The sequence below is a fragment of the Pinus tabuliformis genome, chromosome 1_2 (assembly GCF_031772625.1).
Source record: "Pinus tabuliformis cultivar Carrire ecotype Pingquan chromosome 1_2, CPIR1, whole genome shotgun sequence".
Classification (NCBI taxonomy): domain Eukaryota; kingdom Viridiplantae; phylum Streptophyta; class Pinopsida; order Pinales; family Pinaceae; genus Pinus; species Pinus tabuliformis.
Window position 1 is genome coordinate 319,482,651 of NC_142298.1, and position 12,657 is coordinate 319,495,307.

A 12,657-nucleotide genomic window follows, 5' to 3' on the forward strand; every position below is an offset into this window, starting at 1 on the left:
GGCAGACATACTCACCAAGGCTCTAGGAAGAGCCAAGTTTGTTCAATTTTGGGAACATATGGGTATGTTGGAAAATCCCTTTCAATAGAATGATGCAGCGTTTGAGAGGGAGTTGTAGTACAGATGCAGCAGTGGCAGTGGTAGTGTCATGGGCAGCAATATAGTAGCACAATGTTGGTGGAAGCAGTAGTGCAGAAAGGAGGTGCTTCAGAAATAGAGTGGCATGCAGGTGGACGTTGATGCTAGAGCACTTTCCTTGTTAAGAGGGAGTGTTAGTTTTTGGTAGCATCGGAAGTGCTCTAGCCTTGAAAATTGGTGGAGAGGCTAAGGCACATGAGTTCTAAAGAACCCAGAAACCGTTTGGTGAAATTCCACCTAGATTGTATTTTATTAAAATAATTAATATTTTTAATGGAGTTCCTAAGTCTAAACTTAGAGAAATTAAAATATTAATGGGTATTAATCAAAATATGGGTGAGAATGATCTAAAAGGTGGATCAAGTCATGTTTTAATCTTAGCCGTTGATTAGAGACTTAATCTCGGCCGTTGAAGACTCAACAGGAAAAGTATAAAATGGAGGCTTGGGGTTCATTTGGAAACACACAGAGAGATTGAGGAAATCGATTTTCTGAGGTGAGAAGTTCTCAGGAGGAAAATCGATTGGGGAGATCTTGCAGCTGAGGGGCAGAGAGAATCTAGGAGGACTTTCCGAAAAATATAGAACAGAGAGGCGGAGAGAGCTTGCAGAGAGGCAGTGCAGTAGTCGGGAGAGATGACGTAGAAAAGATGCCTGTCACGCAGAATCTAGAACTTCTGGAACAACCGAAATTATCGTGAACTACAGGGAATTGCTGGAACTGCTGGGAGAGCTGACACATAGGCATTACAGTAGTCGGGAGAGCTGACGCAGAATCCAAAACTGCCGAAACAACTGAAATTGCCGGGAACTACTAGAACTACCAGGAACTGCTAGAATAGACGGGAGAGCTGATGTAGAGGGCAAAGAAGGTGACGCAGGGCCAACGCAAAAATAACTGGGGTTAGCCAGTCTTGTGTTAGATCAACCAGAATTCTGCTGGGTGAAGTGAGGTGAAACTCACTTTGATTTTCCGCCAGTATTTTCTCTATAAAGGATTGCTAGATGAGCATCCTAGATTGTATTTAGATATTTACTGCCAATAATAAGAATCCTCAGATCTGCTGCACCGGTTTTCCCACGTTGGGTTTTTCCGGGGACGATTGTCCAAAAACAAGTGTGTCAATGTGATTGTTCATACGTTGATGTTTCTCTTGCGATTTAATTTTCACTTCTAGTTTGTGAAGTCTGCAACTGAACTATTTTGGTATTTACTGAAGTATTAGTAAATAACTTATCATAAATAAGTAGGAGAAATAAATCAATTATTGCAACAAATTTTCACATTCAGGCCATATTCATTTAGAAGGAAGGACATCCTAGCCTTCCAGATGACATAGTTGGAGGCTTCCTACAACCTATCTTAATCTCTAAGTCCAACTGTGGCCATCTCTGAATCTGGTCGAAAATCTCCCTCTTTCCTTCTGCTCAGCTGCTGGATCTGCTATATGCACTCCCTTCTAGAGTGAGGAATTCTCCCACAGCTACTGCTTATCTGCAATTGGAAAAATTAGATCTCTAAAACTTGAGATCACTTGAGAGAAATTTTGCCTTTGTGTGTTATTTCTCTCCCACCCGACATTGATTCTGCTTCTGCAAACTCCTGCAAAACCCTTTTGTGTGCAAACAAGGAATCTGCTCAATGAAAATCTAAGTTGCTGCTACTCCCTCTGCGCACTGGAATCACTCAACTAGCAAGCCGAATTTTTCTGTCAACCTGCACTGAAAAAGTCGAACTTCCACAAACAATTCGATCTACCTGGCTTAGGGTCTACACAACCCCCAAAAATATCGTCCTATTGCTCCCTTTGAACAACAAATTCTTCTGTCTCTGCTTCTGAGCTTCCTTGTCTGATTAATCACGCTTTGATACCATTTGTGAATTTCACCACTGAAATCCTATTGCAGTAACTGGAATGGCTTCATCCAAATTTTTAATTAATTTAACAATTTATTTGCTACGACAAATGTCGAATAAATCACATCGCAACCTTCACAAATAAAACTGCGAAAAATAATAGCGTTGGAAACTGAGAAATATGCTAGCACACACACATAAAAATTTGACACACTTGTTTCTTGACTAATTTCCCTGGAAAATAATAGTGTTGAAAACTGAGAAATATGCTAGCACACACACATAAAAATTTGACACACTTGTTTCTTGACTAATTTCCCCAGTAAAGCCCAACTTGGGAAAACTGGTGCAACAATTGAGGGTTTTTATTATTATGCAATAGTGAAAAATTCTGAGTACAATTGGATGCCAAAATGTAGCAATCATACAGAGAAAAATACTGGCAAAAATCTAGCGAGGAATTTTCCTCACCCCCACAAGCAATTCGGGCTCTAACTGCAGCTCCAAGTGAGCCATCAAAATAGCCTTTGTGCAAGCTTGTGTCACCCTTGCCCAGTCCCTTCTACGCTCTTCCTAAATCAACTGTTCCTCAAGCCGTCTAGTTTGCTGCTGGCTAGGAAAATGTCTCTCTTGGCCTTTGGAATGTCTTTTCGCTGTCTGGAACTGAAGCTTTGCTTCTCCCTAGCAAGATCGAATTGCCTCTTAGAGGCTTCTGCGCAGCCCTTGCACAACCTCTCTGTGGCTATCTCCACTTCTGTGTAATGTACATGTCGGATTTGGAAAACTTTCCTCCGGCCTCTCTGTCCTTTCCCCTCTCTGACTCTGACTCTCTGCTTCCCTTATGAAGCTCGAACTCTTTCGGCTACTGCCTCTGGAAAACCGAACTCTCCAAGGAAATTGATCTGTGTATGTCTCACAAGTGCGTTCTCCATCTACCCATCGACGACTTCTTATAATCTTATGTTGGACCTCCAACGGCCAAGATTAAAACTTAATCAAGTGCCCAGATTATTTCCCAGTCGATCTGTGTGAGTTTGATTCGCACCTTGTCTCAATTAATTATGATTAATTAACCAGATTTCCTAAGTTTAGACTTAGGAAATAATTAAAAAGATGCTAATAATCTAATTGAGACACTTCTAGGTGGAATTTCTAGAAACGATTTCACGGTTATGGAGAACTCTTGTGTTTTAGCCTCTCCACAAAGTTTCGAGGCTAGAACAGCTCCGATGCTACAAAAACTAACATTACAAAGCCTTGATACTAGACACTAGTGTACACAATATACATAGTATACACAATATACACTAGGGCTTGAGGTTAACTGCTTATGATCCTCATTCTGCCCAAGCAACAAGAAACAAATCCTTGACTTGTTGTAGATGATCTTCACTTACAACCCTTTGGTCCTCTTGTCCTTGGTGTACTTGGTAGGTCCTTTGCCTCCTTTCTCACAAAGTAATTGCTGCTTTAATGCCTTTGAAGTTCCAGCTGCTCACAAGGGTCTTTGCTCCTTCAAATACCTTGCATTCTTAGCCCAAAACAAGGTCTGCTACTCAAAGTGTATTGGCCTTATTAGCCTTCTTTCCAAATGTCAGATACTCCTTAGATGACAATCTTTTGATAAACTCTCCTATGCAATTATCCAACATAGAATAGAGAACCCCTATCCGCAACCTTCAAGACTTCTGGCTTCTCGCCCAAGCTGATCTATTCCAATCTAAGGCTACTTTAGGTCTTTGCCGCCTCTCCTCCTTATCTGCACATAGTCTAGAGAATTTTTGGCTCCTTTCTTAGCCACCCTGAGGCCTCGACCTACCAATAACAGAGAGAATAGGGTTTTCGCCCTCTCAAAAACACAGAACAAACTTTTGTTAGGGCTTCGACCCATCCTCCTAGACTGAACAACTTCTTTGATATCCTCGGCCAACACTCTCTTCAACTCGGTTTGCTTAAAACATTGCTAGAAGTAATTCAGTCCTCTTCTAGAGATGTTCCCTTGCACATAAATGCTCCACCTTGGCGCTCCTTCTCGTTTTCTATTCACAAATGGATGATTGCAATTGTGTGTTGAGACCTCATGTAGGTCTCCTTGATTTGTACCTTTCTAATTATTGACTTAGGGGCTCTTGACTTCACTCAAGTTGTCCTCTTTCAATAATTAGAATAAACAATAATTTCCCTTGGGTCTTTAGCCCACAACTTTGGGTCTAAAACCCACCGCTGGGTTACATTGCCCACAAAACCTCATTTTCATGGGTTTTCTCCACACAACCTAGTAACCCAAGGGTTGTGGTAGTACCTCCCAAGCTACAATGTCAGCATTTGGTATTTTTTTCCTAACACATTCTCTTATTTCAATTTTATTGGTTAAACAATAGGTAGTGTATGGATCCTTCACTTTTGAATGCTGCGAGTTCATGTATTCATGGCATCCTTCATTCACTTCATTGGATGTGTTATTCTTACAAAATTAGGCGTCTTTCATGTGCTCTGAGTTGTAAATTTGCACAAGACATTCCACTAACTATATTATCAATGGTAAGACATGTTTCTTTATTGTCTATCATTTTAAGCTTTTAGCCATTTACCAAATGGGTTGTTGTTATATGCTGTCGTTGTTTATCTTATCGCTGACATGGTAAAACTGGTCTATGGGTTTGTCTCTAAGATATGATCCGTCAGTACTTTGTCCACATCTGATCTTTATCCCGCAGTAGGTGGATTCATAAGGAATTGTCCTTCAACATGTGCACAGTTTTCCATGGATTTCATTCACATTGTCCTTTAAAGCTGTCATTGGCTATGTTATAGCTCTGATACCACTTGTTATAGCTCTAACCTAGACATATTATAGATCTGATATGAAAATATAAGACGGTGCAAATAAACCCAGAAATAATATGAAATGATTCTTTATTGATCAAAACCCTTATGGTAGGGCAACACCATACATTCACTCCTTAAGGAAGGAGAACACTCCACAAGCCATATGCATATTCATACAATAATCCTTGACCATATTCCTTGACAATCTCCATGTGGAGTCTCTAGCCTCTATATAGGCCTCATACATACAATACCATGGGTCATTACCATGGTTCCCTCATACCATCAAACTAATACCATGGGCCCATTACCCTATTACTAACTACTTGTGGTCCCTTACATGATATGGGTTAACCACCTTATTTATTACTATGGCCCATCTCATTATTACATTATTATCTTCGGTACCTCCCTTGGTACCCCATATTATCCCCCCTAGGTATATAACATTCCACCCCCCTTAGCATGTTTCGTCCCCGAAACATGGGAGGAACACAAATAATAAGATCTACTCAAAAGAGTAGTCCACTGGTACCATGCATGTGCATCTAGCCATCCAAGAGAAAGGTGAACCCTTGATCTCGCTGGTGCCTCGCTCGCTTGAGATGGAACTTGACCATGGCAGCGCTTCTGTGTTGATGTGTAGTAGGTGGATCTTCGCTCCTCGGTATCCGTCATACGGGAGTTGTTGTCCTTGTGGCTAATTGGTTGCCATCTTGTTGGTTGTTTTCTTGCGGGGTGATGTGGGTGATGATATGTTGAAGTTTTAACCCACGGTGTTTTTTTCTTTAATTCACCCTGCTGTGGTGCCTGTTGTGGTGTCTTCTTTTCCAATATGAATTCAACCACTGAGCCCTCATCTGATGTACCTGTAACCTTTTCTGCTTCAGCCTCTATTTGTGTTTGATTGTCGATCATCAAAGGCTCATCATCTGATATGTCAGTCCCTAGAACATCTTCTGCTTCAGCCTCCATGTACTCTACCTGTTTATTGATGGAAATATCCTGTAATGTAATTTTCTTCTTTTTATGCTAGAGCTTCAGGAATTCCTTCTGCACATTAATATTAATAGTACCCGCAGATTCCATCCAAGGATATCCAAAAACAACATCCATATCATCCATCTTTGAAGTATAAAAATCACCATGCAACACATACTTATCCATAGAAATCTTCAAATCCTTATACACTTGAACACCCTCATCATCCACCTGTGTGTTTTCAATGTGTTTTGCTGGAACTTGCAATTTTTTTGCCAAATTAACATTGATAAAATTATGCTTGCAACTAGGATTTATAGAAACAATGATCTTCTCCTTCTGAATCAATCCATGAACCTGCAATAAGGATATACCAGTATGAAATAGCCCCACATGTTTCTCCTTATCTTGTTTTCTGGCATGAGACCATCTGTCTAAAAGTAATTTTTCAAATTCTTCATCGGGCAGGTTGTAACACTTCGTTTTGTTAAGTAATCCCCACCATGTGGCTGCCTCCTCTCTAAATAGCTCCACTACCCACCATTTCCAATTGTTTTTCCATAATGATTTCTGTTCTTTTATGTATTCTTCAATAGTAGGACCATTATCTTTCCCTGTAAAAAATTCCTTGCTAGAAGCCATGAAGGTTTGGAAAAATTTCACTTGGCGAAAATTTGAAATTGTCACAGTTTAGTCAATATTGCTCAGAATTCGTATTATAACCTGTTTTCGGAAATGGAACAATCATTCTGCATCTGCCCATGTGATAGAAATCTTGATACAGGCACTAGAATTTCAGATCTGCGCTGCAACTCTCCCGCCGTCACCAAAATTTCTGCAAAAAGAGCTGATTTTAAATCAGCGATATCTCCCTCATCCGGACTCCGATTCGACTGATTTTTTTTTTTGAAATTAGGTATTTTTTCACAAAGATTCCAGATCTACCATTAGATTTGGCAGATCTTGCACCAGGACGTCCAAATCTGTGCCGCAAACTCTCTGCCCTGAAAAATTGTCTGCAACCCCACTGATTTTTAGATCAGCGATATCTCCTTCATCCGGACTCCGATTCAACTGATTTTTTTTTTGAAATCGGCTATTTTTTCACAAAGAATCCAGATCTGCAATTAGATTTTGCAGATCTTGCACCAAAACATACAGATCTGATCTGCAAACTCGCCGCCCCCGAAATCCTGCAAAAAAAATTTCTCCACTTTTGCCCAAGAAAGTGCTCTGATACCACTTGTTATAGATCTAACCTAGAAATATTATAGCTCTGATACCAAAAATATTATAGATCTGATATACCTAGAAATAATAAGATAGGAATGGATAGAAATGATTCTTTATACCACTTGTTATAGCTCTGATCCCACTTGTTATAGATCTAACCCAGACATATTATAGATCTGATATGAAAATATAAGACAATGCAAATAAACCCAGAAATAATATGAAATGATTCTTTATTGATCAAAACCCTTATGGTAGGGCAACATCATGCATTCACTCCTTAAGGAAGGAAAACACTCTACAAGCCATATGCCTGTTCATACAATAATCCTTGACCATATTCCTTGACAATCTCCATGTGGATTCTCTAGCCTCTATATAGGCCTCATACATACAATACCATGGGTCATTACCATGGTTCCTTCATACCATCAAACTAATACCATGGGTCCATTACCTTATTACTAATTGCTTGTGGTCCCTTACATGATATGGGTTAACCACCTTATTTATTACTATGGCCCATCCCATTATTACATTATTACCTTCGGTACCTCCCTTGGTACCCCATATTATCCCCCTAGGTATATAACAGGCTATCTTGATGACATTATTAGCATTTGTCTTATTTAAGAGTGGTTGTAAGTGTCGTATCATAAAAGTGAAGACAATTGGTTGTTGAATGTTATAACCAAAGCTGCTTCTGTACTTGTTTTTGGTCCAGTATTGTCATATCTCATCATATCAAGTGAACCTCAAATTTTTTCATATTTTTTCCATTCCCTGATTTCGTATGTAAAGTCTTTATATGCATATTCTGCTCTACTTTTTTATATATCCCCAATTGAATTTCTGTCGTAAGGTACAATGGTTTAACCTTTTGTCTGGATCATTGTTTGCAGTCATCAAGACATTGATGTGTCTCATCCAGATTTTTTCAGCAATGCAAAGATTGCAGGCTACATGCCTCCAAACAAAGAGGTGTGTACATACTATTCTTTATGGACAGTCATATTCTTCATTTTAGTGTTTTGGCATGTGCATTTTTATGATAATAATAATAATAATAATTCAATTTTAATGTCACAGGCTAGCCGGACACCAAATTTGATGTATGATCATCTTAACTTGTGATTTAGTTATAATATTGAGTGTTTTTTTTCTACCTAATCACATTTGTACCCTGGTAAGAAAGCACAAACATTTTTTGGATGGATAGGCAGATTTAACGTGCTAACTATGTGATGCCCAGACATTTCGCAAATTGGAACTTTTTATCCAATCTCAACCGATGTTGCAAATATCATTTCGGGGAATATATCTCCATGGGTCCAAATAGAAGTTTATTAGACATATTAGGGAAGGCAGATTATTGGAAAATATCAGCAAGAATAAACTTGGATGTGAAAAACATGGAAAATATCAGTGAACTTGGCAACCTGAAAAACTTGAGAGAAATTTGGAAATATCAGGAGAAATTGGAGATATTTGCCATGTTTCATAATTATCAACTTTGCATCTTTACCCAACTGATTGGCATAAGTCTTGTACTACTTGATATTTTTATATTCTAAATACCAATCACTTGACCCTGCCTGTTTTTCCTTTCCAACATGTCTATGAGGTAGCACCTACTGGTTTGAATTTTTATGATACCTCGGATCTCGTCCTTGTTGCTGGAAATTCTTCTTTTATCTTAGCTGGATATTTATTTTTGAGGTGTCCCATATAGAATATTATTTGTTTGCTTGATTTTGCAGAGACATGTTACCTTTGTTACAGAGCATCTTTAGGGCCACAAGTGCTTGGATCAATCATGATTCTTAAGAAAGGAATCCCACTTGTGCTAGTTAAGAGGCTCTACCCTATGTTACTGGATCCACAGGGTCCTGATGCTGGATATGTTAATCCACATTTCAAGTATGAATATGGATACAGATCCACCCAGATCCATACCTTCAAACCCAGAAATGGATCCATGCTACTGAAATGGATCCTATGCCAGCTAGCCCTCACATGCCGGATCCCAAGCAAATAGCATTAGAGTTTTTGGTTTATTTCTTATTTTCTAAAGGATATTTGCCACTTGTTTGAAACCCAAAAACCCAAATATTCTATTTAGGTTTTTAGTTTGATTACTTATTAGTAATCTGTAGGTTGTATGGTTGTATATGTAAGTTATTAATTACACATAGGCTGCATAGCATATGATAATGCTAGTAGGAAAGGCGTAACACATCAAAATTTTAATTTTAATTTTTTGATAATGCTAACATGAAAGCTTTGAGACAATACATAGATAATAACATATAATGTGCAAAGGATGGCTATGCCATTAATAATTTAGACCAATCCTGTCCAACCCTAGGTGAAGAGTCCTCTTATAACAATATGTTACATAGACTATATCATGTTCTCAAAGTGTGCAATATTCATTTACCATTGTAATTAGATGGGAATTTTAAATTTGAAGGAAAATTTCAGGGAAGATGAGAGGTTGATCATGATGTAGAGTTGAATATTCAAATGATGAGCATGTAGATCCATTTTTGGACATGTAGTTATACCTACACTACATCGTCATATCAATAGAGTGATCATTGATGAGATGATAAATTTTGTATTGATAATTATCCTTTTTGTATAAAAAACAATGCATCATGATTTCAGTTCTAATGTTGTGGTTCATGAATGGTTTTGATTTTTAATGTTGAATATGTTTTTTTAAATTAAAAATATATAATTGTATTTTTTGTACGTGGCATTTCCCCACTGTATCTGGATACTAGCTTTTCAAAATTTTGGTGGATCCGTATCTGAATTTGCATTCGTATCTGTTTCCGTTTCCTGTTAACTTAGGCTCTACCCCATGAATTGGTACAATTGACAAAATTGATGTCCTCCACTTCTTGTGAGAGCATGGATGGTTTCTGGATGAAATCATACAATGCATGTAGTCCCCTTACGTTAATAAGAAGGGACATATTGGAAGGTCCTAAATTGATTTTTACGACTAAATGAAAATCATTGATATATCTTGCTTGGACATCGAAATGCCATGCATGTTCCTAGTTTTCAAGAGTATGAGCACATCCAAGATACATGCAAAAGTGGAGAGAATAGTGCTCAAAATTATTAAATTGTAGTCCAATATAGCAAGCAATCTTGGTATTGATTGTTGTGCCTCTCTCTCAAATACGTCCTCTTCTACATCTATGTCACATTGTTTGGGTTTGGTGACCATGAAATTTGGATAAAATTTTGGCTATATTTAATGATTAAAAATGGCATTTTAAAAAAAAGGTTCACCTTGAGATTCTATTAATCCCTAAATTTACCCCCTTGCAAATTTAGAAATTAGAGAGTTAATGATTGACACATTTCATTAGGTTGGAGTTTTAGAGGCATATGTAGATGCCGTTTTGTTTGGGTTGGGTTTTGGTTCCTAGGGAGACTAGTTGCAAGATGGATTCAATGATGGTTCAAACATAGTTTTATATTGGAGAGAATTCCGCTTTTTAGCACACCCCCTATATTTTAGGAGATGAGGTTTCAAGGTTTGCATGGTGGTACTGATTATATATTCGAAGTGCTTATGAACTCAGGATTCTAGTGAGACTTCTTTGAGTGACATGCATGGTACATTCTATTTTTAGTTGGCTTTTGTCTGGAGACTTGCATATTAGAGATAATGATATATTTGGAATCCTTGTGAGATTCTATGTTCAATGAACTACTTTCAGGGTGACATGAAAGCACTTTCTATTTTTAGTAGTGCTTGCATGCCAATTCAGATTGCGGATTTAGATTCCTTGCGGAAAGACGAATCTAATGAGTTTGGTTTCATGCGCATACGAGATATGTCTATTTTTAGTAGTGGTCGCATGTCAGATTTTTGGTATGTATTCAGACTCCCCATTGAAAATTGAGTTTGATGAGAGTTTTTTCATCAAATTCTGAGACATTTCTATTTTTAGTAGTGTTTACATGGAGGTGCTGACAGCATATCTGTACTCCCCATGGAAATTTGAGTCTAATGAGTATAATATTTTGGATATATGGACAATATTCCATTTTTAGCAATTCCTATTTTTAGGAACACTATATATGGCGGGGAACCCCTATTTATTCTTGACCTTTTCTCTATTTTTCTATTTTTTACACGGGGCTACTATTTTTGGCATGTCTGTTTATAGTAGGGTGACATGTGGTGGTATGAGAGGTTGACAAGTGGAACTTATGGAATGGACAAGTGATGATGATTTGGAACTATAGATGAATCATCTGTGATGTGGAGAAACACATAGTTCATCTCCTCTCTCCTAATGTGCATTTCTTTTTCTCCTATCGTAAAATTATCCAAGAATATTTATTTATGGAGTCAAAAATCCCAAAATTATCCAAGGAAAATTTTATCCCAGGTTGACTTTGGTGAAATTATTTCAACATTATTTTTATTCCAAGTCAAATTACCCGAGGATATTTCTATCAAGTTAAATTTATTCAAAATACTCAAGGATGTATAAAGGTCGAATTTGCTAAATTTATGATCAGGGGTATTTTTATCTCAGGACAACTCATAACTAATTATTTAAACTCAAGCATGAGCCAAGTCACTCCGTTGTTTCTCTTCAATTCACTTCAGTTGGAAGGTGAGTTGACTATCCCTTACTAACCAGTTTGCATTGGTTTTTCTTTTTGAGGAATTCAATCTCCTATTTTTCCTAGTGCACATTGGAGGAATTATAGGAGGAGGATTATAAATATAGGCATAAGCTATGGGTTAAATAGAAAAGTCTTCAGCAGCAACATTACTCTCTTTCTCTCTTGTCTGCATGTTCTTTCTCTCATCTCTCTTCTAGCTTCTATTATTTTTGTGTTTGAAATTCATTGTTATTGGTTTTGTAATAGTCATCTTGGTGCTGCCAACCTCTTGGCCTTTGCAAAATAATGTTCGGTTGAGATTTATTCTCTCTCTCTCTATGTTATTTGATGTCTTAATGCATATGTTATGCAATAGAGTAAAAGTTTCTAAGCCTTTTTTATTGGTTAAATCTGCCATTTAAATGGCTTTCTATCTATTGACTCTTCCATTTAAAGCTGATATTAGAGATTATTCCACTTTTTAAAATGCAAAAGAATTTATAAACTTGTTGGCCAAACAGTGATTGCATTGTTATTTTTTCTATGTTATTTTGCAGACTTTTTGGTGAAAATAGTACATGTTAAACTAGAGACACCCCCATGTGGTTGGCAAGCATCAGCTTGAATAGAGAGGGAGATTTGCAAGTGACACAAAGGACAGATTTTTTTACATGTTTCACAAATTTCCACTATAAATATTTGAAAGATATTCTTATTTACAAACAGTGTAGCAATTTGTGCTAACAAATTGGTGCCATTGCCAGTATGGGGGAGATGTTGTCATGAAACATTACGCCACAACAAAAAAATAAATAACTACGTATTTACATATCTACATGACAAAGCATAAATAATTACGTATGTACATAACAACATCTAAAAAACCAAACTAGCATAGATACATATTAAACCTAGATCTATCAAGTACCAAGAGGGATCAAATTTCTTTGGTTGTAATTTTTTTTATCAATATGA

At 37.4% G+C, this 12,657-nt stretch overlaps 1 protein-coding gene across 3 annotated transcripts in view; it reads left to right on the forward strand.

The window, feature by feature from the left end:
• The window catches only part of LOC149205655 (DNA-(apurinic or apyrimidinic site) endonuclease-like), a 350,957-nt gene that overhangs the window by 220,793 nt on the left and 117,507 nt on the right, over positions 1–12,657 (forward strand). For 2 of the 3 annotated variants that reach the window (XM_089393520.1, XM_089393521.1), the window contains exon 5: positions 7,941–8,019. In XM_089393520.1, the coding sequence (XP_089249646.1) occupies positions 7,941–8,019 (79 nt within the window). Of the gene's footprint in view, positions 1–7,940; positions 8,020–8,127; positions 8,188–12,657 lie in introns of those variants that run through there. The other variant, XM_089393522.1, reaches the window with a different exon arrangement.